At 40.2% G+C, this 26,969-nt stretch overlaps 1 protein-coding gene across 1 annotated transcript in view; it reads left to right on the top strand.

The window, feature by feature from the left end:
• Positions 1-26,969, top strand: part of LOC132405152 (protein phosphatase 3 catalytic subunit alpha-like) — a 421,759-nt gene that overhangs the window by 218,162 nt on the left and 176,628 nt on the right. The window contains exon 2 of the mRNA XM_059989854.1: positions 11,547-11,747. Coding sequence (XP_059845837.1) covers positions 11,547-11,747 — 201 coding nt within the window. The remainder of the gene's footprint in view (positions 1-11,546; positions 11,748-26,969) is intronic.

Below are 26,969 nucleotides of genomic sequence, written 5' to 3'. Positions count from 1 at the left end.
ATACGGAGGACCAATGGAAATGAATTTGATTTCAGCATGATTTGGTGCATGAAGTATCATGCTTCTCGAATCTTTCATGGTTTTAGTGGTAACCAAAAGATAGATGAGGGGAGGGCAGGGTATGTTGTCTGTTAAGTGTTTTGCAAGGCCCTTTTCATTGTTCTGCAAGGCAGGCTAGTCGGGAAGGGCAGATACCATGGAATCCAGGGAAAGCTAGTTAGGTGGATTTAAACTTAGCTCAGAGGTAGGAAGCTGAGGGTGGTGGTGTAAGGTTTTTGCTTGGAATGGAAGCCAATGACTAGTGGAGTGCCACAGGGTTGGTGTTTGGAACTTTGTTATTTGTATGGATGATTTGGATAGAAACACAGAAGGCTTGATCAGTAAATTTGTGAATGACACACAATTTGGAGGTGTTGATAGTAAAAAAGGTTATGGTTAATTACAGGGGGATCTTGATCAGTTAGTGAAGTGGGCTAGGGAGTGGCAAGGAGTTTCAAATTCATGTGAGAGCATGCATTTTGAAAAGTTAAAAAGAAAAAGAACTTAACTGATTAATGATGCGACAATAGGTAGTGTAATAAAACAGAGGGACTTACATAGTTTGTTGGAAACCACGCCACAAGGAGGCAGGGTGAAGAAAGAGTATTGAGTATAAGAGTTGGGACATAATGTTGCAGTTGTATCAGTCATTAGTGAAGCTGCACTTGGAGTACTGTGTATGGTTGTCATTATTCTGTTATAGGAAAGACATGATTGCAAGAATGTTTCCAGGACTAGGGGTCCAGGGTTGGTCTTTATTCCCTGGAATGTAAGAAAATGAAGGGTGACTACTGATAGAAATGTTTAAGATTATGAGATGAATAATTCAGGTGGATGGCAAGTCCTTTTTTCAGGGTAGGTGCGTCCAAAACTAGGGGACACAGATTTAGGATGGGGGGAAATATTTAAAAGGGATTTGAGGGGCAACTTTTTCACACAGAGGGTGGTGATTATATGGAATGAACTACTAGAGAGAGTGATTAAGACTGTTACCATCAAGCTGAATTATGCCTTTCATAATCTTAAACATTTCTATAACTAGTATCATTTAAAGAGCATTTAAATAGGGTGGGGCTATGGGCTGAATGCAGTAATTTGGGACCAGTTGGGTGGTTGGCATGGACTGGTTGATCCAAAGAGCCTTGTATCTCTGCTGCTTTGATCTGATTCTGTGACTAGTAGTAACCTTCCTTTAAAAAAAGCATCATCCTTGCACAAAGCATTGCAAATCACTTTCCAATTTTTTTTACAAATTGTTCATGCTAATCTATTATGTACATGACAGAGTTCTCACTGCAGGAGCTCTTTTGCAAACAACTCACAAGAGTCCATCTTCATGATTCAACATGATCCCTGGTGGCAGTTTTGGCAAATAGTATTGCATAGTATTCTTCAGAATTGGAATCAGAATCAGGTTTCCATTACTGACATGTGTCATGAAGGCTGTTAGTTTATGACAGATGTACAATGTAAAACATGACTTTTACAATATATTAGGAAGAAACACACACACACACACACACACACACACACACACACACACACATACACATACAATGTATATATAAAATTAAGTAAGTAGTGCAAAAAGAGATCAAAATAGTGTTCATGGGTTCATCATTCATTCAAAAATCCAATGGCAGTGGGGAAGAAACATTCCTACAGCATCTAGTGTTTGTCTTCAAGTTCTCGTACCTCCTCTCTGATGGTTGTAATGAGAGGACAGCATGTTCTGGGTGTGGAGGTCTTTACTGTCTTTTTGAGGCATTGCTTTTTGAAGACATCCTTGGTGAAGGGGATAATTGTGCCCATTATGGAGCTGGCTGAGTTAATGTCTGTCTGCAGCTTTTTCTGATCCTGTGCAGTGGTGATCCTACGTATCAGGTGGTGATGCAACTAATTAGAATGTTCTCCATGGTACATTTGTAGAAATTTGCTGGTTTTGGTAACATATCAAACTCTGCTCTAGTTCCTAATGAAACGTAGCTGTGTACCTTCTTTATTACGGCCCTCCGTTGGTTGGGGTCGACCATGAAAGTTGCAAACTGCTCACCTGTTCGACAGCTGACTCCTCGATGAGGACTGTTTTGTGTTCCCTTGACTTCCCTTTCCTGAAATCCACAATCAATTCCTTGGTCTTACTGACATTGAGTGCAATGTTGTGACATCACTCAACAAGCCAGTCTACCTCACTCCTGTATGCCTCCTCATCACCATCTGAAATTTTGCTAATAACAGTTGTGTCATTGACAAATTTGCATTTGTGCTGTACCTAGTCACACAAGTCATGGGTGTAGAGAGAGTAGAGCCGTAAGCTAAGCAACATCCTTGAGGTGCACTGTTGTTGATTGTCAACGTGAAGGAAGTATTATTTTTGGTCTGGACTGACTGTGGTCTCCTGATGTGGAAGTCAAGGAACCGATTGTAGGTGGAGATATTGAGATCGGCTTTGAAGATTATTGACTACTACTGAGTGGGTGATGGCGTTGAACGCTTTACTGTAATCAATAAACAGCAGCTTAACATAGATCTTGCTGGTGTGTGTGTGTGTGTGTGTGCGCGCGCGTGCATTTTATATTGAGTTGGATTTTTACAAGTAAGCAGGGAGGAGTGTTGAGCATGAAATAATTAATATTTGAATAATATTGTAAATGTATTGTTTCATCAATCATTCTTTGCTAAAATAAATCATTGCGGGTTATATGTAAAAGTATGTGAATGGCATATGTAATTACGCAACCATGTCATAAGGATGCGCCAAGCTAGAAGTAAAATGGAAGATAAGGCATGCTTCCCTGGGCTTCTGCATTTTTCTTTCAGCTAGTTTTAAGTTTTGGAATTACAAAACATGACAGTGGTGATGAAGAAGTTTTAAATGAATGCAAGACCACTATCTACCTGTTGAAGCACAGCAATACATTTAAGTTTTAAAAAAGCACGACAAGACGGTCAACTTTAAAAAAGGCGGAAAACAATGAATTCAGGGGTTCATAAATAGTGAGCACTGAGTGATGATAATAATTAATTATAAGACCAGAAATTGCTGCCAACATTGGAAAGATAGATGTGTTCAATTGCGTGAAAGGTATCTGAATATAATATACAGAAAGAATTGAGCTATATTTTGAAGTAAATGAAATAGTGAGTGAAAAACGAGTGCCAGTTTTGATGAATGCAGTGAGTGCAAGAGTATACAGTTTGCATAGAAGTTCACCTGCTCCAACCAAACCAGCTGAAGTGAGCTTTACTGATATGGCGTAAGTAATGTGGAACACTTGGAACCAAAACCAGTGTTGATTGCAGAACACTTTAGGTTTCATAAGCAGTATCTATTTTGGCATATGTGGCTGAATTGAAGGGATTGTCAGAGCATTGTCAGTTAAGTGAAGGGCCTAGTGATGCACAGAGAGATTGTTCAGTTTGTGAAATTTTACAGGAAAATAGCACCTAACTGAAGCACAACTTACATTTAAAAGAGCAATTGAAATTGCTGTATCAATGGAAAGAGCAGACAGATGCAATTTAGTTGCAGTCAGGAGTGAAGGTGAGTGTAAACAAAATTGTAATGTCTAAACAGAACCTTGCCTAGCCGAACAAATTGTATTACCATTATTGTAGTAGGGGCTCATGTACTCCAGAACAATGCAAATTTAAATGTGAAACTTGCTGAAAATGTGACAATGTAGGACACATACAAAAGGTATGTCAGGCAGACATATATAAATAGACTGTACAGGGAAGAGAAAAAGGTTAAAATTCAAGTTGCAGTTTCTAAAAGAGCACTAATCTGCATGCTGTTGATGAAAAATCTGGCATTGATGAGAGTGAGACAGGACTGAGTAGCCTTCAGATTTGAAGTGTGAAACCTAACAATAGATAAGCAACATAGCTTACACCTAAAGTGAACGTCAGATTAAATAAAATAGAATTGGACGCTGGCAGCCAGAAATATTAGGAAAAATTAAGAAGGAATGGGAAAAAGAACTTCATTGTCTTACACCCACTGAGCAGTGGGAGAAAATTTTACAATTAGTCAATTCTTCTTCTATTTGTGCTAAACATGCCTTAATACAATTTAAGGTTGTACATAGGGCTCACATGTCTAAGGATAAACTTGCTCGATTTTATTCTTATGATAATCCAACCTGTGACAGATGTCATTCTGAAGTTGCTTCATTGACCCACATGTTTTGGTCTTGCCCTTGCTTGCAAAATTATTGGAAAGGTATTTTTGGTATTATTTCAAAAGTTCTGAATATTAAATTGCAAGCGCATCCTATTACTGCAATTTTTGGTTTAACAATGGTGGATAATAGTTGTTTATCCCCCTCAGCTCGGCGGATGATTGCATTTGTTACATTAATGGCTAGAAGATCTATCCTATTGAATTGGAAAGAAATTAATCCTCCAACTATATTTCAGTGGTTTTCTCAAACTATTTCTTATCTGAGTTTAGAAAAAATTAGAAGTGTTGTTTTTGACCCTTCAATTAAATTTGAAGAAACTTGGAGACTATTTATTCAACATTTTCATATGAGCTAAACTGACTTTACCTAGACCTTACTTTTATTATCCTTAATTATTTGGATGGAGGTGCGGAGTTATTGACACTGCTGTGTATATTTGACATAATGCAATGGCCCATGTTGGTTAGGTTTTTTTTTTGGAGGGTTTTTTTTCTTATTTACTCCTTTTTTTCATAATCACTATGAGTTTGGGAGGTTATTATATATGGATTATCATCTATTTGTATTTATACTTTAACCTATTAATTATGTATTCTCAAACTCTCTGTATCTATGTTTCTCTTATGTTTGTTTAAAATTAGTAAAAAGATATAAAAAGAAAAAGAAAGACACTGGCCTGGCTGTTTCAGTCATTCTATCAAATTAGTTTGGTTGTCATTTCTAAGATACTGAACAAAAGCCTGCAAATATCCAAATAAGAACTTATACTGGAGAAAAGAACTTCAGTGGGAATAACATTCGTAACAGTGAAATATAACAAGCAGCCTGCCACATTGGACTGATATGTAGTAAAAACAGGAGGGCCAGCATTGTGGGGATGTGATTGGCTGAGACAACTGCAACTTTATTGTAGATCCATCCACTACTTACAAGCCACATCCCCTGCAAAGGAGTCAACTGAAAGCAAATTAAGAAAGGTACTAGATGATGCCACAGAAGTGTTCAAGGGTGGCATTGGAAAACTCAAACATATCAAGGGTAAAACAGTGTTAAATGAAAATGCAAAACCGAAGCCCATCTTGTTCCTTTTCCCATTTGTGATAAAGTTACTAGTGAGCTGAATTACAAAAAGGGTTGTGTGAAGCCCATGGTCCCAGTAGCCAAGAAGAAATGGTCTGACAGGATCTTTGGGGATCTTAAGGTCAACCCAGTACTGAATGTAAATGTATCTGCTCACTAGGATACCTTTGCAAACATTACTGGAGGAAAACACTTAAACAAAGTGGACTTAGCTAAGGTACAGATGGAAGAAGTGTCCAAAATCTTTCTCAAGATAAACACTTAGAAAGGGCTTTAATCTATAATAGGCTTGTTTTTGGAGTAGCGTCTGTACTTGCACTCTGGCAGAAAGTGATAGGGCAGGTGCTGCAAGGCTGCATAGGCACTCGGTATTACCTGGATGGCATCATTGGTGTAGATAAGGATGACAAGGAACATCTCCAAAATCTCAAGACACTGCTAAGAAGATTTGAAGATTGTGGGCTCAGTGCACAATGCAACAAGTGTCAATTCTTTAAACCAAATGTCACTAACTGTGGCATAAGGATTACACATGTGCTGAGAAAATTCAAGCAGTGGTGGATGCAACAAGGCCCAAGTTGTGCCACAGTTGTGGACCTTTTTTAGGATTTGTCGACTACTCTAACACGCTCCTGTCAAACACTGTGCTGCACCCCTCGAGTTTTTTACTGCAGATCGGGAAGAAATGGTAATGGACAAAGTAGTGTGAGGTGGCTTTCTAAACGACAAAGGAAATGGTGACGTCAAATACTGTACTCACAGATTATGATCTACATTATCCAGTGAAGCTTGTCTGTGACATCTCACCATATGGTATAGATGCAGTCATGTCACATGTTATGAATAATGGAAGTGAATACCCCATAGCCGTTGCATCACGTTCCGTTACTGCTGCAAAGAAAAATTACGCACAGTTCGGCAGAGAGGCCTTGAGTCTGCTTTGGAGTGTAAAACGTTTCAACCAGTACTTGTATGGGAGAGTTTACCCTCAGTATTGATCATCAACCACTGGTGACAGTTTTCAACCCATGGAGAGGGGTTCCACTGAGACCATCAGCACAAATGCAGAGAGCCAGTGAGATTGAATCTGCTGTAGAACTATTGTGGCAATAAGCATATTGCAGTGGGTCAAGGTCTTTGCTTCTCCTCTTTCATGTTTTTTTTAACTTTAGCTAAGCTTTATGTTGGTGATGGAATCGCCAAAATTTGCAAATAAATCTTTAGTTCTATTTGCAGTGTTTGAAATGTATGCTCTGAAATCCAGCTGATTTTCCAGAGACCAGTCTGGATTATTTACTGAGTAGTTCAGCCTTTCCCATATTTTTCAGTAAAGTTTCACATTTCTTGGAGATAATTCTGAATAACCGTTACCACCTGCATTTATACGCACCAGTGTGACTCTGCTGATCAGCACATTCCTCAAACACGTGGGATTGGTTATTAATCTTATTGCTTGTTTTGACAGCCACCTGCAACATTCTGAAAGCAAAATATATCGTGTGCATGGTTGACACATATTGTCAGAAGAAAATTTTAGCAACAAAAAACTGACTTAAGTTCGGCTTTAGAATGTTTCAAAGGTTTCAAAGATACATTTAATGCCAGATCCATTTTATGTATACAATATACATCCCGAAATGCTTTTACTTCACAGCCATCCACAAAAACAGAGGAGTGCCCCAAAAACAGTTAAATGTTAGAACACCAAAGCACCCCCCAGCTCCCCCTCCCATGCATAAGCAGCAGCCAAGCAATGATCCCCACTCCCCCACCAGCAAAAAAAAACACTGACGTCCCCACCTAGCTCTTAAATGTGCAGCAACGCATCAATAAAGACACAGACTTACAGTACCCCAAAGACTGCTCATTCACCCGGTAATTCGACATACCACACAGGCGCTGTCTCCCCTAATAAGGTGATAGAATGCAGTTATAGGCAGGTGGTCACACCGGGACCATGGGAGACAGACAAGTGCGTCACAGTTGGGAGGGGGAAGGGGAAGAGTCAGGTACTAGAGAGTACCCCTGTGGCTGTACCTCTTGACAATAAGTACTCCTGTTTGAGTACTGTTGGGGGGTGGGGGGGACAGTGGCTGTGTCTCTGGCACAGAGTCTGGCCCTGTGGCTCAGAAGGGTAGGGAAAGGAAGAGGAAGGCAGTAGTGATAGGGGATTCTATAGTTAGGGGGTCAGACAGGCGATTCTGTGGACGCGGGAAAGGAATTCGGATGGTAGTTTGCCTCCCAGGTGCCAGGGTCTGGGATGTTTCAGATCGAGTCCAAGACATCCTGCAGTGGGAGGGAGAGCAGGCAGAGGCTGTGGTACATATTGTACCAATGACATAGGTAGGAAAAGGGAAGAGCTCCTAAAAAAAAGACGACAGGGAGTTAGGAAGGAAGTTGAGAAGTAGGACCGTAAAGTTAGTAATCTTGGGATTACTGCCTGTGCCACATGACAGTGAGAATAGGAATAGAATGAGGTGGAGGATAAATGTGTGGCTGAGGGATTGGAGCAGAGGGCAGGGATTCAGATATCTGGATCATTGGGACCTCTTTTGGGGCGGATGTGACCTGTACAAAAAAGACGGGTTGCACTTGAATCCCAGGGGGACCAATATTCTGGCGGGGAGGTTTGCTCAGGCTACTGGGGAGATTTTAAGCTAGAATTGTTGGGGAGTGGGAACCGATCTGAAGAGACTGTGGAAGAGGAGACTGGGTCACAAATAGAGAAAGCTTGTAGACAGTGAAAGAGGGAGGATAGGCAGGTGATAGAGAAAGGGACACGCTCAGACCGAAAGCTTGAGATGTGTCTATTTTAACGCAAGAAGTATTGTGAACAAAGCGGATGAGCTTAGACCGTGGATAAGTACTTGGAGCTATGATGTGGTGGCCATTACAGAGACTTGGATGGCTCAGGGACAGGAATGGTTACTTCAAGTGCTGGGTTTTAGATGTTGCAGAAAGGGCAGGGAGGGAGGCAAAAGAGCTGGGGGTGTGGCACTGTTGATATGAGATATTGTCATGGCTGCAGAAAAGGTGGACGTCATGGAGGGATTGTCTACGGAGACTCTGTGGGTGGAGGTTAGGAACAGAAAGGGGTCAGTAACTTTACTGGGTGTTTTTTCTATGCCGCCCAATAGTAACAGGGATATCAAGGAGCAGATAGGGAAACAGATCCTGGAAAGTTGTAATAATAACAGAATTGTTGCGATGGAAGATTTTAATTTCCCAAATATCGATTGGCATCTCCCTAGAGCAAGAGGTTTATATGGGATGGAGTTTGTTGGGTGTGTTCAGGAAGATTTCTTGACACAATATGTAGATAAGCCTACAAGAGGAGAGGCTGTACTTGATTTGGTATTGGGAAATGAACCTGGTCAGTTGTCAGACCTCTCAGTGGGAGAGCATTTTGGAGATGGTGATAGGGTACAGGAAAGGCTGTACAAAGGCTGTAATAAATCTAGTCAAGAGGAAAAGAAAAACTCACCGAAGGTTCAGAGAGGTAGGTAATGTTAGAGATCTAGAAAATTATAAGGCTAATAGAAAGGAGCTTCAGAAATTAGGAGAGCCAGAAGGGGCCATGAGAAGGCCTTGGCAGGCAGGATTAAGGAAAATTCCAAGGCATTCTACAAGTATGTGAAGAGCAAGAGGACAAGACATGAAAGAATAGGATCTATCAGGTGTGACAGTGGGAAAATGTGTGTGGAAACGAAGGAAATAGCAGAGGTACTTAATGAATACCTCAGTATTCATTATGGAAAAGGATCTTGATGATTGTAGTGATGACCTGCTGCAGACTGAAAATCTTGAGCATATAGTTATTAAGAAAGAGGATGTGCTGGAGCTTTTGGAAAGCATCAAGTTGGATAAGTTGGGGAGATCGGATGAGATGTACCCCAGGCTACTCTGGGAGGCAAGGGAGGAAATTGTTGAGCCTCTAGCAATAATCTTTGCATCATCAATGGGGATGGGAGAGATTCTGGAGGATTGAAGGGTTGCGGATGTTGTCCTTTTATTCAAGAAAGGGAGTAGAGATAGCACAGGAAATTATAGACCAGTGAGTCTTACCTCAGTGGTTGGTAAGTTGATGGAGAAGATCCTGAGAGGATCTAAATATGAACATTTAGAGAGGTATAATATGATTAGGAATAGTCAGCATGGCTTTGTCAAGGGCAGGTTGTGCTTTATGAGCCTGTTCAAATTTTTTGAGGACGTGACTAAATACATCGATGAAGGAAGAGCAGTAGATGTAGTGTATATGGATTTCAGCAAGACATTTGATAAGGTACCCCATGCAAGGCTTATTGAGAAAGTAAGGAGGCAGGGATCCAAGGGGACATTGCTTTGTGGATCCAGAACTGGCTTGCCACACAGAAGGCAAAGAGTGGTTGTAGATGGGTCATATTCTGTATGGAGGCCAGTGACCAGTGGTGTGCATCGGGGATCTGTTCTGGGACCTTTACTCTTCGTGATTTTTATAAATGACCTGGTTGAGGAAGTGGAGGGATGGGTTAGTAAGTTTGCTGATGACACAAAGGTTGGGGGTGTTGTGGATAGTGTGGAGGGCTGTCACAGGTTACAGAGGGACATTGATAGGATGCAAAATGGGCTGAGAAGTGGCAGATGGAGTTCAACCCAGATAAGTGTGAAGTGGTTCATTTTGATAGGTCAAATATGATGCCAGATTATAGTATTAATGGTAAGGCTCTTGGCAATGTGGAGGATCAGAGGGATCTTGGGGTCCGAGTCCATAGGGCGCTCAAAGCAGCTGTGCAGGTTGACTCTGTCGTTAGGAAGGTGTACAGTGTATTGGCCTTCATCAATCATGGAATTGAATTTAGGAGCTGAGAGGTAATGTTGCAACTATATAGGACCCTGGTCAGACCCCACTTGGAGTATTGTGCTCAGTTCTGGTCGCCTCACTACAGGAAGGATGTGGAAGCCATAGAATGGGTGTAGAGGAGATTTACAAGGATGTTGCCTGGATTGGGGAGCATGTCTTATGAGAATAGGTTGAGTGAACTTGGCCTTTTCTCCGTGGAGTGATGGAGGATGAGAGGTCACCTGATAGAGGTGTATAAGATGATGAGAAGCATTGATCATGTGGATAGTCAGAGTCTTTTTCCCAGGGCTCAAATGGTTGTCACAAGAGGGCACAGGTTTAAGGTGCTGGGGAGTACGTACAGAAGAGATATCAGAGGTAAGTTTTTTTACTCAGAGAGTGTTGAGTGTGTGGATTGGGCTGCTGGCAACGGTGGTGGAGGTGGTAACGATAGGGTGTTTTAAGAGACTTTTGGATAGGTACATGGAGCTTAGAAAAATAGAGGACTATAGGTAAGTCTAGTAATTTCTAAGGTAGGGACACGTTTGGCACAACTTCGTCAGCCGAAGGGCCTGTATTGTGCTGTAGGTTTTTTATGTTTCTAAAAGGCGGTGTCCCCTTTCACAGGGAAAAGGGAGACATAACAAAGGACTTATTGATTTAAGATGTTAAAAGTCTGTTGCGTCGCTTTTTCTGAGCTCTGTGTCCAAAGAACACCTGTCTGTGGGCACACAGCCAGCAGCCAGCTTGCTGCTTTCGATCTTCCGTGTCCTCCCACAACCCTCCGAATCCCTGCAGAGGCACCGACCATGAGACCGCCCACCTCCAGGGCCATGAATCCCAGAATTCCAAAGGTGAACTAATCTTCTAGGCCTCATCCTTGGTACCTCAAATAACCGTCAGTCGTGAGACCCCGAGAGCGGGTCCCAATCCCACAAGAACTGAAGTCAACGTGTAACTTTTGGTCAGGGTCTTCTAAAGAACTCTGAAATGGAAAAATAGAGATATTAGAGATAGAAATAGAGCTGTTTCTGAAGATGCAAGCAAAGGAATCACTGTTAGGTGCCATTAGCTCCTTAGCTCCACCTCAGTTTTTTGAAAACTGAAAATACTGGACATTTGGAGCTTTTACTGTTTTATAGTAGACTCCTGCATTGCAGTTTTTAAAAATTCTGTTTTTATCTGTTTATGAAACCCCAGCTCCAATGCAGGGATTCTTAAATATAAAGCAAAAAAAATGCAATAACTAAGCAGCTGCTGCTGGGGATTATGATGATTATCATATGCAGCAGAAATAAATTGTTACTTAAGATTTTTCTACGATGTATAGTATTGTTGGTCTCCACTCAGTAAATGCAGCATTTCGGATGATGAAGTTATCTAAAGATTCTGTCTCTGTTTCTGTCTTTTTTCTGTCACAGCTGTTCCTTTCCCATTAAGTCATCGACTCACCATGAAGGAAGTATTTGATTGTGATGGCAAGCCACGGGTCGACCTTTTGAAAGCTCATCTCACCAAGGAGGGAAGAGTAGAAGAAAATGTAGCACTTCGAATTATTAATGAAGGAGCTTCTATTCTTCGCCAAGAAAAAACAATGTTGGATATAGAGGCTCCCGTAACAGGTAGAAATATACTGATTTATCATTTTGAGATGTAAAACATCTATTTACCAAATAAAAAATGCAAATTGTAGTTGCAGATGTTTTAAGAACTGAACTATTCTTATAGATTGCCCCGTATGGCTCTTATTAAGGATGAAATGGGGCACTGAAAACCTCCTCATGTTATGTCATTGGAGATAGGAGCCTTGAGGTGATTAGGACATGACTGTCTGGATATGTCTTGAGAGTTTTGCAAGGGAATTAGCTGGGATCTGTGTGGCTGGTTACTCACCCGGGAGTGGAGCACTGGTTGTTCCAAGGAATTTCTAAGCATTTTGAGCTCTCACAAGCTGAAAGACAATTCAAAAGTTTGGGAATGTTTGTCAAGGAGAAAGGTTAATCTATATCACTGACATGCATGTTCAGGAAACAAATACTTCAATGTTCCAGCACAAGAGTTTTGAAGGAAGTCAGAATTGCACAAGTGTAAAATCTAAGGTTTGAATTCTGTTTTAAAAATATAGCTTGATGCTGGTGTTAAAGCTGCTTTACTGACTAATTGTGCGCTCACCTTGCACATGATTATTATTTAACTTTTAACTTGCATTTTATTAATTTCTTTTACAACATTCTCAAACCAGACTTAACTGTGCATTATGGTTAGCCACTAGAGGATACAACTCTAGATTGCTTCCATAGTTTGAAACGATGATATTCTGAATAAGTAACTTTTTTGTGGATTGTTAGAAATACATATTGGCCAGACATCATTGGGGAGTGTCTTGGTCTTCTTTGCATAATGTTTAAATATATTTTATATTGATCTAAGTAGACAAACAATTTTCCACCTTATTCAAACAACAAAAAAAAGCATTAAGAGGAAAGGCAGAAAGTCCCTGCCTATCAAGGTAAAATATCAGTCAAGTCTTGTGGTGATGTGGTTGGTCAGTCTCTCTGAAACCAAGGAAATGAATAGTAGAAAAACTCCTCAACATCAGTGGAAGTGCAGATGCCAACATGTGCGAGTATGTAAACAGAGCAGCTCAGAAAATGATCTCAGACATTAAACAAGCATAGTGCATTATTGCATAGTACACTTCAGTAGTGGGTCTGGTGCTCTTGTTCACAGGAAAGAAGCCATAAGGGAACTGAATTGGGGTGTGAGTTTGTGTATTGGATTTGGAGAAGGAGGAACACAGGGCTGATAGTTGGGGGCCAGTCAGAGTCTCTGAAGTTGATGAATGCCTGAGGGTAGATGATGTTACCTACAGACTGAAGCCATGGGAAGGGAAGAGAGAGGGACATTTAATGCCTTCTATTTAATACTTTTGTAGTGGTTTTTCTATAGTAATGTATACAGTACTTGGTATACAATACAATGCTTTTCAATGGGTCCAAACTTTATACTTCGTATCTTAGTCTATGAAGGCAAACACATGAAATGCCTTCTTCACTATACTTACTGTCTCCACTTTCAGAGAATAATAATGACCCAAAGACCTTTCTGTATATCAACTCTTAATTACAGTTATGAAATTTTGCTTGACAGAATGTTTTTCCTGGAACACTTCCCCATTTATAAATCGAGGGATATATGAAGGGTGATTGACAAGTTGATGGCCTAAAATAGAACAAGTCAATTTTAGAAAACCTAGCACATTTATTTTTCAACATAGTCCCCTCTTACATTTACATGGTTAGTCCAGCGGTCATGGAGCACACGGATCTTGGATCTCCAGAAAGTGTCCACAGATGGGTGATTGATAAGTTCGTGGCCTAAGGTAGAAGATGAGTTATACAGCTCTCTTTACATGCACATGCAGTTCAACTCTGAGTGATAATGCAGAAAGCTTGAAGTTAATAACTCATCTCCTTCTACCTTAGGTCACGAACTTAACAATCACCCCTGATGAGTTATTAACTGATGACTATGGAGGGGACTATGTTGAGAAATAAATGTGGTAGATTTTCTAAAATTGACTCCCACCTTAGGCCACAAACTTATCAATCACCCCTTGTATGTGGTGATAAGTGTCAGATGTTGACATGCATTCCACACTGTATGTCTTAAAAAGAGAAGGATCTGGAGTAAGACAGTCCGCCCTTGTGATTGCCCTGCCACTCAGTAAGATGATAGTTGGCCAAATCTTAGCCTGAACACAGGTTTTCTGCTTCCTCTCATAGCCCTTGACTTCCTTATAGTTTTCAGCCACTTGTAATTTGGTCCTTATCCACAGAAACTGCTTGTGTCTTAAATTATATGCAACTAGATGTGGTGTTGTAGTTTTCCTGGAAACTGGGGTCCAGAAACAAGGGTCATGATCTCAAATTAACAAATTGGCCATTTAGAAGAGAGATGAGGAAATTTTTTCACTCACTCAGACTATAACAAAAATTTGGAATTGTTTAATCTAGAGACCTGCAGAAGTTTAATCTTTGGGTGTATTGAAGACTGAGATGGTTAGATTTTTAGCAATACGGGCAATCAAGACACAATACATTAGCCAAGGAAAGTAGAACTGAAGTGAAAAATTTTTACATGAACGAAGTAGTAGCCATGAAGGCTAATTGGTCCACTCCTCAGTGATGTGCTGCAGGGATCACTATTGAATGACATCTTTGCTGACTTGGATAGTATGTTTGTGGATGACACCAAAATTGGTAGTGAAGACAATGAAAAGATTTACAAGGGAATCTAGACTAACTTGAGAAGTGGGATTGGCAGATGGAATTTAATGCAGAGAAGTGTGAGGTGTTGCCTATTGATTTGTTAAACAAGGGAAAGAGTTGCTCAGTAAATATTAGAGCCTGGAGAGTAACAGAGGAACTTATGGGCCCAAGTACATAGCTCCCTCAAACTTGAGATGCGGGTAGACAGGGTGGTGAAGAAGATGTTTGTCATGCATGCCTTCCTTAGTTAGACATTTAAGTATAAGAGTTGGATCAACATGTACAATTGTACAAGACAATGGTGAGGCCCAACTTGGAGTACTGTGTCCCATTCTGGCCACTTGAGTGTAAAAAGAAAGTCATTAAGCTAGAAAGGTTCAGAAAGGATTAATGAGGATGCTGCAGGGACTGGAGGGCTTGAACTGCCAGGACAGCCTGGAATGGCCGGGACTGGGAGAGGAGCATAGGTGAGTTATAAACCTCAGAGAGATTTATAAATTACAGGTTAGGTGAAAGTTCACAGTCTTTTTTCAAGGTAGAACAATCTAAAACTAGAAGGTGTTGGTTTCAGGTGAGGGGGTGAAGATTTAGAAGGGACCTAAGGGGTATCTTCTACACACAAAGGGTGGGGTGATTTGCAGATGGAATGAGCTGCCGGGGGAGTGGTAGAGGTGGATAAGGTTGTATTGGTATTGGCCTAGTATAAAAAGAGATTAAAGATTAGCTTTATTTGTCACATGTTTATCAAAATATTGAAACATACAGTAAAATGTGTTGTTTGCATTAACAGCCAACAGAGTCAGAGGATGTGCTGGGGGCAGTTCGCAAGTGCTGCTGTGTTTCTGACACCAACATAGCATGCCCACATCCTACTAAACCTAACCCGAATGTATGTCTTTGGAATGTGGGAGGAAACTCTCTCAGTCATAGAGAGACTCCTTACAGGCAGCACTGGGAACTGAACCACAGTGACTGATCGCTGGCACTGTAATGCATGGCTTTGTGGTAGCTGCAATGCTACTGTGCTGCCCACAGGCACATGCACCAAGATACAGAGAGAAGTTTTATTTCTGTACCATCCAGGCACATCTGGCAAAAGAAAATCTGTAGATGCTGGAAATCCAAACAACATAGACAAAATTAGTTCAGCAGGCCAGGCAACATCCATGGAAAAGAGTATTGTTGACGTTTCGGGCTGAGACCCTTTCTCAGGACTTGCAAGAAAAAGACAAGGAGTCAGAGTTAGAAGGTGGGAGGAGAGGAGGGAGAAACACAAACTGGGAAGGGGGTGAAGTAAGAGCTAAGAGGTTGATTGGTGAATGAGATACAGGGGTGGAGAAGGTGGAATCTTACAGGAGAGGACGGAAGGCCATGGAAGAGTGAAAAGGGGGAAGAGCACCAGAGGGAGTTGATGGTAAGGAAATAAAGGGAGAAAAGAGAATGTTCATGCCGTCAGGTCAGAGGCTACCCAGATGAAATATAAGGAGTTACTCCTCCAACCTGAGTGTGGCCTCATCACGATGGAGGAGGAGGCCATGGATTGACATATCAGAATGGGAATGGGAAGTGGAATTAAAAAGGGTGGCTACTGGGAGATCCTACTTTTTCTGTCAGCAGTGAAGAGGCAGTTGAAAGCAGCAGAATGCAGAGTATAATGTTGTGACTAAACAGAACGTGCACTGCAGATTATGCTGCTTAAAACAGACAGGTACATGGAAAACATGTTTAGAGTGATCTGGGCCAAATGTGGAGGAATGGGACTAGCTGAAGTAGACAACTTGGCCAGTATGGATGAGTTAGGTTTAAAAGCCTGTTTCAGTGTTGTATAACTTTATGATATAGTAGAAGTCCCTTACTCTATTGTTTTGCTGCTCTTTTCTTCAGCCTGGTTGCCATTCTGGATGTCTTCTTAGCCATCTTCCTAAATTATGCCCATAGTTCCTTCAATAACTGCAGGTTTAATTGCTGAGATCTGTTTCTTCAACTTCCCATATCATTTGATGGTGAAAAGTTATGCCCAGGTTTTCTGAATGTAACCAACACTTCCTTTTTTGTTTACTGTGAGGTAACTTTCTTTTGGAAATATTGACAACCATTAAATATTGGTGTAGGATGACAGTTGTTAATTTTGTTTCACTTTCAAGAATTCCTCAGAACTACTCCCAGTATGGCCTGGTAACTGAAGTACAACGAAAATCATATCCATGCATGAACATGGCAAGTTTCCAATCCTTCTGTGATAAAGTCATAGCTGCAGAGTGGGAGCAACTCCAAACATAAATTCCAGAAACTGAGTCACAATCAAATGTATTGTCGCTGAGTGTGTCTTGTAAAGTTTGTTGTTTTGCAGTACTAATACTGTGCAAAGTCAAAAAAATTCTACATTTCAAAAATAGATTGAAAAAGGAATAACTGTTCACGAACAGTTCAGAAATCTGATGGCAGGGGAAGAATCTGTGTCTAGGTTGTTGAGTGTGGGTTTTCTGGCTCCTCTAACTTCTCCCTGATGGTAGTAGTGGGAGGAGACATATTTTAGATGGTGAGACCCCTTAATGATAGATTCTGCCTTCTTGAGGAACTGTCTCCTGAATATGTCCTTAATGAAGAAGGTTGTGCCTGTGATGGAGCTGGTTGAGATTTCAACCTTCTGCAGCCTTTTGCAATCCTGTGCATTGGAGCCTCCCATTTCAGGCTGTAATGCAACTGGTCAGAATACTCTCCTTAGTACATCTATAGAAATTTGCAAAAATCTTTGGTGACATAAACATCTTCTCAAACTCCTAATGAAGTAGAGCTGCTAAGTTGACCTTTGTTGTGTTTGTCAGTGTGTTGTGTCTTGGATAGATCCCCTGAGATGATGACAGCCAGGAACTTGAAGCTGTTCAGCCTTTCTATCACTGACCTCTCAGTAAGGACTAATGTAAGTTGTTCCAACTTCCCCCCCTTCTTGAAATCGACAGTTAGTTCCTTCATTTTGACTACGTTCAGTGCAAGGTTGTTGTGACACCACTCATCCAGCTACTCACCTCTCTTCAGTATGCCTCTGAGATTCTACCAACAACAGTGGTGTCATTGGCACATTTATAGATGGTGTTTGAGTTGACTTGTCCTAGCCAAACTGTCATGAGTGTAGAGAAAGACGAGCAGTGGGCTAAGCATGCATATTCAAAATGCACCTGTGTTGACCGTCAGTGCCGAATTGATATTACTGATCCATACTGACTATTATTTCCCAATGAGGAAGGTATAGAGGCCTAGGTTTTGAAACTTGGTGATTAGTACTGAATGGATGATGGGCTGAATGCAAAGTATTAAATTGAATGAATAAACATCAGGCTGACATGTGTTTTGAAGTTGTAAGGGTACTCCATAACAGCCAATGAAATTGGGCCCACTGTGGACTTGTGGCAAGAAGCAAATTACAGTGGGTCTTTGCTCAGGCAGGTGTTAGTTCTATCCATCACTAACTTCTTGAAGCACTTAATTACAGAAGATGCGAGTGCTGCAGAATGATAGTCATTGAAGCAGCTGCCCTTTTGAAGTGGGTGGGAATCTCTTGTTATAGCAGTGAGTGGTTGAAGATGTCCTTTAACATACCAGCCATTTTGGGCAAATAGATTTTCAGTAGCTGACCAGGAACACAGTCAGTGCCTGACACCTTGCAAGATTTCACCCTCTTGAAGGATGTTCTGACAGCAGTCTCTGAGATAGCGATTATAGAGTTACTGGATACTGTGGGGATTCACTAAAGTGTGATGTTATTCACGCTTTCAAAATGTGCATTAAAAACTTGAGTGAAGCGCTACTGCCGTTATTCTCTTAGGTGTCACCTTATAGTAAATTATGGCATGCAAACCTTGCCACAGCTGTTGTGCATCCAATTGTGCCCCTAGTTTAAAAATTCCTATTTCTTTATAACACTACATAATAATTCTGTTTATTACAATGAGGCACACAATTTATATGCACATTTAGTTTTGGAAGTAATCTGATATGCTTACAACATACCTTTAGGGATTCAGGCTCTTATTGAGATTGCTTGTACTTTGCTTGCATTGCTGGTATCTGGAGGTCTGAGAGGAGTGATTTCCTGTAGGAAACTGATGAACTCTGTCATTGCAAAAGGCTTTAGATTTCCAACCAGGTCTGATCATGGAGAATGCTCTGTAGTAGAGTTACAGAGCCATCAGATTTGGTGATTGATTTGGATAATTCTCCCTCCTGGCCCATTTCCCTGTAGGTGACAGAAATACAACACATGCCCATTTACCTTCTCCCTCACCTCCATTCAGGGCCCCAAACAGACCTCCCAGGTGAGGCAACTCTTCAACTGCATATTTTTTGGTGTTGTCTACCTTGGTGAGACCTGCCTGGGGGAAGCACCTTATCGAGCACCACCACTCCATCCGCCAAAAGCGGAATTTCCTGGTGGCCAACATATATAATTCCTATCCCCATTTCCTTGCCAACATGTTGGTCCATGACCTCCTCTCTTGCCACAATGAGGCCCCCCCTCAGGGTGGAGGAACACCTTGTATTCTGCCAGGGTAGCCTCTAACCGGATGACATGAACATGAGTTTCTCCTTCCAGTAATTTTTATTCCACTCCCCTCTTCTTCTCTTCCCCACTCTGGTCTCTTAGTTCTTCCTGGTTACCTCCTCCTGGTTCCTGTCCTTGTTCTTTCTCCCATGGTCCATTCTTCTCTCCTAACAGATTTGTTCTTCTCCATCCTAAACATTTCCCACCCATCTGGCTTCACCTATCACCTTCTAGTTAGTCCTCCTTCCCCCTTCTCCCACCTTTTTACTCTGATGTCTTCCCAATCCTTTCCAGTCCTGAAGAAGGGTCTTGGCCTGAAACATCAACTATTTATTATTTTCCATAGATGCTGCCTGACCTGCTGAGTTCCTCCAGCATTTTGTGTGTGTAGTTTCATACTTACTTAAAAGGTTCTCTTGGATGTTCTATTGTTACGTGAATTAATTTTCTTACAGTTTGTTGCAAATTTGGATTTTAAACATAACCAGCATGAATCAAGATTAACCTGCCATATTCCACTATGTTCACTCTGACTCTGGATGTATTTTTTCAACCATGCATGGTGAAAAGGTCATACTTGTTTATTTTTCTACCTGCATTGAGGATGATGTTCCACTGGCATTTCATTATGGAAAGATCACACTTGTCTAATTGGTGTGGATTTTGCATTAGCAATTACAGTGAGGCTTTCAGTATCCTTTGTTATTATCAAGTAAATTGGACGACAACTCCTTGCATCCAAAAATCCAAAGATGCTGCTGCCAATATATGATGATGTTTTATGGGCAGTTTATCTATGATGTGTACTTTTTGTTATTTTTTTCAAACATTGGATGTTTGTCGGTGTGAGGTTTTCATGGATTCTATAGTGTTATTTTGTTGCTGCCTGCAAGAAGATGAAACTCAAGGTTGTATATGGTGTACTGTGCATGCATTGATGATAAATTTACTCTGAAACTTTGAATCTGCACACACACAGATACATTTGGAAACCAAGCTCCTCTATACAAGCATCTTGCCAAGAGATTTCTATTAAAATATATGATGCAGTGTTCACTTAGAGGTTACCCGCCGAACATGACAGAGAAGGTTATGGGTAGTAATTCATGTGTGTTTGTGACCTTTAACCATTGTTGTAAGTCCTAATCAAGCAAAGCAACTGCTCTAACAATGAGAATTGCACATGAAATCTTACTCTGTAGAATGTAACAGTCAGAGATTTAAAAAATAAAATATATTTCTTACTTTATATGTGTTTTTTTACCTCACTTCCTAAAACTCTTTCAATTCCTTTATCGTTTATTTTTCATCCAGATTTCTTTTACATTTTAAGATCCTTAGTTCGCATACTGAATGTCAGAACAAAATTCTCTAATGGACTGGGATTGCTGCCGTTTGTCAGATTGAAAAGAATCTTTAGATATCAGTTGCCATTTAAAAGTCATGTAGCAGTAAGGTGTATGTTAAAATGGGAATAATTATTTTTGTCATGAAGCACAGAGTCTACTATCTCTAACAAAATCAGTATGTTAGCATTTGATCTTCTTTCTGTCTTGCTATCAGATGTGCAACCTGAAGCTGATCTGGTCAGTACGTTCAGCCATGATTGGACCTTTTCCTCAAGTCTGTCAAACAGCATATTATTCTCCCTCCTTGTGAAATCAGATTTCTGAATTATTTCTTGGTCTATTTTTAAATTGTTTTCTATGTTTCGCTCCTAGTGTGATCCATTCTCACTTTTTTCATGAGTCTTGGTTGTAGTTCAGCTATTTTCAGGTAGGTGTGTCTTAACTTCAACCATTGTTGGCTGTGCATCAAAATCAGTTACTTACCTTTTGTAACAAATTTTTTAATTGAATGATATGGATTTTAGAAAATAATTGAAAGCACATAACTTGCACCAAGCCATCATGAATTAAATTTTTATTTTTTTTCAGCAATATATAGCTATTTAACTCGATTTCAAAAACAGCTAAAATACACAAATATAATTTTTCTGAACTAGCTCAGCAGAATGAGAATAACTATTTAACTTAAGACCAAGTTGTAAATTCCTAGCTCTTCAATGTAACACTGGATAGTGTCCCTAAGTTCTTGTTATATATAAGTATACTTACTGGTTTATCAGCAGAGAGAAATGAACTGCTGGTTAGGTAAAACAATGTATTTGAATGATTGTATTCTAAATCAAGCAACATCCATGTGAGCAAACATCAACCAATAAACAATTGATTTTGACGTGCAGAGTGTGTGATTTCAGCCTGTGTTGGAAGTGTGCAGGACAACATATTGGTTAGCTTTTCTGGCGTATTGAAGATCCATGTCAGAGTCGAGAGCTAGGTGCATTGCTTATGCAAGTTTGGAGAGTAACATCTGTCTGCAAAATTAATTTCTGACTAACTATAACATATGTGATTGGTTTTCTCAAGATCATAGGAGACAAATTAGTCATTGCTAATGGGACTGCTGGAAATTGTATCCAAAAGGTATGTTGAAATGTTATAGTCCCCTGAATGTAGTATATTAAAGGACAGGAGTATTCTTCCCCAGCTTGGAGTCACTTGACAACCAGACCACTACAAAATCAGAAAATTGGAATTGCGGCTAACACTTGCAGCCAACTTGCACTATCTAATGGGACCTGCAAGATGATAGCATTGAAATGTGCATAGAAAGATGGATTTAAGAGTTTGGGAGGAATTAAAATAAATGATGAGACTTGGTGTATTAGTAATGAAGGTGAGAGCGCCTGAGTAGCCTTCATGCAAGTTGTGTAGTTAGGCTTATCTTTGATCTGAAAGTTTTAGGTGTATAAGCTGTGCACGTGTTAATTTAAGAGAAGTACAAGGTTGCTAGTGTCTAGGGAAAGTATGGAACAAAAGTAAGTGTTTTCCCAGTATGTTGCACTGCCAACCCAGGCTCGATTGTTGAACATACTGGGTGGCTCTGTTCAGCAATCCTGGGTTGATGGATTTGCATGTAATGCATCTACCATTTCTCTTGCTTGGTGGTACAAGTTACGTTTATAGATGTATGCAACACACACAAAATTCTGGTGGAATACAACAGGCCAGGCAGCATCTATAGGGAGACGTGCTGTCGACGTTTTGGGCCAAAACCTTATGTACTGTATGTTTCAGTGAATGGATACTGCTTTCTTTATTTCCATATTGGCATCACGGATTGAAAGCTTCAGATCCCATTTATACCCAGCAGCTAATCGTTCTCCTTTTTTACAATGCTACAACTGATAATAGCGACAGGGAACCTGTTTAAGAGCAGATAGAAAACAACGTGCAGGAACATGAAGAAATCAAAACAGGAGTAAGCTAAAATGCCCCTCAGGCCTACCCTGCCCTTTTTCATTGTTATCTAACCAGGACTCAACTCATTTTCTCTGCCAGTTTTTTAAAAAAAGTTTTATCTATCTCCTATTTTTCATACCATCAAAGACCAAGCTGTCACAATCCTTCAGGATAGAGAATTCCATTAATTTTCCTGTTTGCAAGGTGAAATCTTTTAGCAACCCAGTTTTAAATGATTACTGCTTTTCTTGTAACTATTGAATTGAATTGACTTTATTACTTACATTTTTCACATACATGAGTAAAAATCTTTATGTTATGTCTTTGTTTAAATGTGTAATGTGCAATTTATAGTAATTTGTAACAGGACAGTCAGTATAGCATAGAAATACAATTATGTAGGCGTGAATTAATCAGTCTGATGGCCTGGTGGAAGAAGCTGTTCTGGAGCCTGTTGGTCCTGGCTTTTATGCTGCGGTACCATTTCCCGGATGGTACCAGCTGGACCAGTTTGTGGTTGGGGTGACTTGGGTCCCCAATGATCCTTCTGACCCTTTTTACACATCTGTCTCTGTAAATGTTCTAAATAGTGGGAAATACACATCTACAGATGCGTTGGGCTGTCTGCACCACCCTCAAGAGTCCTGCAATTGAGGGAAGTACATTTTCCAAACCAGGCAGTGATGCAGCCAGTCAGGATGCTCTCAATTGTGCCCCTGTGGAAAGCCCTTAGGATTTGGGGGACCCATACCAAACTTGTTCATATTTTTTCACCACACAGCCGGTATGTACAGACCACGTGAGGTCCTTGGTGATGTGTATGCCGAGGAACTTAAAGCTGTTCACCCTGTTACGGATTCAGCAACAATAACTATAAAAGTGAGGCAGGGTTTTTATAACAAATAAAACATTTATTAAACACTGAAAAACAAACCCCCAAAAGTAAACAAACAACTAACGTAATCGGAAATCAGCTGCTGTGCGGCAGCTTAAACAGTTCTTAACGGAATAAAGCGAAAACAGTTCTTAAAGCAATGTTGCAAAAACAGTTCTTCAAAGTAGTACTGCAAAAGTTCAAAATGCTTACAGTCCATTAAAGGAGAGACTTTTTAGACGATTTAAATTTTCTTTCACGTCGTGTTGTTGCGGTTCCCAGTCAAACTATACTTTTCCCGGAGAATTTACGAAGATGAAAATGAAACGGCTTAAAGGCACTGACCTTTCCTTGACAAGAGTGTACCCAACCCTTTCTGCTATTATTTGCAGCGGTTAACACGGGCACAGCCAACAAATTCCTTCCGAACGAGGATCAAACAAGGTCGAACCTGTTTCACCGTCGAAATCGACTTTCCTCAATCTTTTAGCTCCCAAACTCCGATCTTCACTCTCCACCAATTTTTAACTGGCAGTATTATAAAGAATCTGCCAGCAATGTCCTTTTAAACTTTAGGCATTAAATAAAACTCCACCTTTCAACCAAACTGTGTCATAATATTGGACCACACAGTGGCATGGAGTCAAAATGGCAAATCCAGCCATGAAGTGCCCCTCCTCACAGGGAGGGGTCCTCCATTAATACCCAGTTAAAAAAAATCTGTCACATGACCTCTACTGACAGGAAAATCATGTCGCTCCACCATCACAAGACCACTACCTTAGGTCCAGCATATCTTCAACACCACTGTCACGTGACAAGTAAAAGATACCCACGGGTACATAACACCTCTTTCCAAAAAAAAACATTTTGGTCTGTCAAGAACAAAATTTTAACAATTATTTACAAGAAAAAAAAACAAATGTACAAATTTTGTAACATACACAGTATACATAGTATCATCATATAACATCTTACAACTTACAATACAGTAGGAGTGTTACAATTGTTAAAAAAATCACTCCATAAAAAAATTACATTATATATTCAACATCGAGATAGACAATCAGCAACCACATTATCTTTACCTGTAATATGAGTTATCACAATATTGTACTCTTGTAACATCAAATTCCAATTATTAACCTTCTGTTTTTGCTTTTCATCTTACTCAGAAACACTAACGGATTATGATCAGTGTAAACAGTAAGTGTTTTTTGAGTTGTACCAACATATACGTCAAAATGTTCTAAAGCTAAAATAAGAGATAACAATTCCTTCTCTATTGTCGAATATTTTCTTTGATGCTTATTAAATTTCTTAGAAAAAGTAAGATACTGGATGATCAACCTCTTCACCCTCATTCCTTTGCATTAAAACTGCTCCTGCAGCCTCATCACTAGCTCCTACAGCTAATGAAAAAGGTTTTTCCAAAGTCAGGTGCCTTGAGCACAGGTTGTTGACTTATCATAGTTTTCAATATCTCAAATGCTTCTTGACAAGGCACTGTCCACACAAACTTCTCATTCTCCTTCAAGAGGTTAGTTAATGGAAGGGCAACATTAGCAAAATTCTTACAAAATTTTCAATAATATCCTACCATTCCCAAGAATCTCCTGAGAGTTTTTTTTCCCGTTGGAGTGGGAATCTCTAAAATTGCCTGAACTTTTGCCTGAACGGGAGCTATCTTACGTTGACCCACAATATAACCAACATAAGTCACAGTGGCATGTCTGAATTCACTGTTAGCTAAATTAGTAGTTAAGTTAGCTTTTGAAAGCCTTTCAAACAATTCTTCCACCACAATAATGTGTGCTTCCCAAGTATCATTTCCTGTCACTATAAGCATATAAGCATCTGTATCTTTCAATCCTGAATCACAGAATTAATCATCCTCTGGAAAGTACCTGGGCATTCTTCATCCCAAATGGAAGAACACGATATTCATATAGCCCAGATGGAGTTACAAATGCAGAAATCTCCCTACCTCTGTCTGTTAGTGGAACACACCAATACCTTTTCAATAAATCAATCTTTGTAAGGAACTTTGCTTTTCCAACTTTATCTACACAATCATCTGCTCCAGGAATTGGATATGCATCTGTTTTCATTACAGCATTCACCATCCTATAGTCCATACAAAACCTAATACTACCATCTGGTTTTGGCACCATAACACAGGGTGAACTCCAATTCATGTTAGAGGGTCTAATAATATTATTCTCTAGCATATATTTAATTTCTTTCTCAGCAAGTTCACATTTTTCTATATTCATCCTATATGGGTTTAATGGGTTTGGCATCTCCAACATCTACATCATGTGAAGCTATAGTAGTCCTTCTCAGAATGTCTGGAAACAAATCCTTATATTTAATGTTACGAACTCTGTAACTGGGTCACTTACCAGCAAAGATAGAGAGGCCCATTGAAGTCTGATGGTACTATTTTTAAAAGTCTTTATTTATAAAGGGGCACAAAAATACGATTAATACAGACATTCCGATAATATACGTCATCAATACTCAATCTAAAAACGCGGGTATAATAATAATCATCAATTAAGCAATAGCTCTATCGTTTGTCTAGGGGGTATTGTATTGTCCGATGGAAAGATAAAAGTCACTGTCCTTTCAAGTTGCAGCTATTTGGGTTTAAGAGAGACGGTTTTAAACTTGCCTGGGACTTTTATGAGGCCAATCCGTTGCGTCGGGGGAGTTGGTTCCCTGTTGTTAGTTCCAAGTCGTTTTCTGTGGTACCAGCCACCAGCCCCCAAGCAAGGGAACTGAATGCACGTGGCTTCCTTCAAATGGCTTCCCGCTCTTGCGGGATCGCTAGCATTTCTTCTGGTGCGTCTGAGGGGATGTCCCTACAGGCCCCCCCCCCCTTTTATCTTAACTCACCGGGTAGTAGATGTCAATCAGGTTGGGGTGATGCAATCTCTCTCTCAACCAGCCCACTTTGCCCGAGGGCTTGCACGTAGCATAGTCCCCAATCCACAAACGTGGTCTCCAGGAGACAATGGCCAGGTCTCTCTCTCATTTCCTGGGTCATCTGACCCAACCCAATAATGCTTTTGCGATTCTCACAAAGGAGGGGGCTACCCCGCACCCTTCGGCCCCTCAGAATGTGGTACATTCATTACTTTAAAAATTAATTTCTTCATCTGCTGTTTCTGCTCTGGCTGTAAATGTGCTAATTTATCATCAACATTTTCCAGAATGGTTGAGTTTGGTAACCTGACAGAAACATTGTTGGATTTAGAATGAAATTCAGATGAATCATCTATCATGTTCCTAGTTAAATCAAATTCATTATCATTAACCACAACAGTCACAGTAGCAGACTGTTTCTCATAATATGGTTTTATCATATTTATATGGCAAAATTGTGTTGGCCTTCTATGATCTGGAGTTTTCATCACGTAATCCACATCATTGATTTTAGACACAATTTCATAAGGACCATGAAATCTAGCTTGTAAAGGTTTTGTTTGGACTGGGAAAAGAACCAGCACCTTATCTCCAGGCTTAAACATCCTTATCCTAGCTTCATTATCGTACCAAGTTTTCATTTTCTCCTGAGCAAATTTTAAATTTTCCTTGGCTAAGCTATAAGCTTTACGTAACCTGTTCTTAAATTTCAAAACATAGTCCAACAAATTAATGTGTACTTCCTTACTAATCCACTGTTCTCTTATTAAAGCTAAAGGTCCTCTAACTCTATGCCCAAATACAAGTTTAAATGGACTGAAACCTAAAGATTCTTGTACCAATTTCCTTACTGCAAATAAAAGTAAATTTATACCCTCATCCCAATCACTTTCATTTTCCACACAATATGTCCTCATCATATT

The sequence above is a fragment of the Hypanus sabinus genome, chromosome 15, assembly GCF_030144855.1.
Source record: "Hypanus sabinus isolate sHypSab1 chromosome 15, sHypSab1.hap1, whole genome shotgun sequence".
Classification (NCBI taxonomy): Eukaryota; Metazoa; Chordata; class Chondrichthyes; order Myliobatiformes; family Dasyatidae; genus Hypanus; species Hypanus sabinus.
Note: the sequence above shows the minus strand (reverse complement) of the source record. Positions and strands in the feature narration are given on the sequence as shown.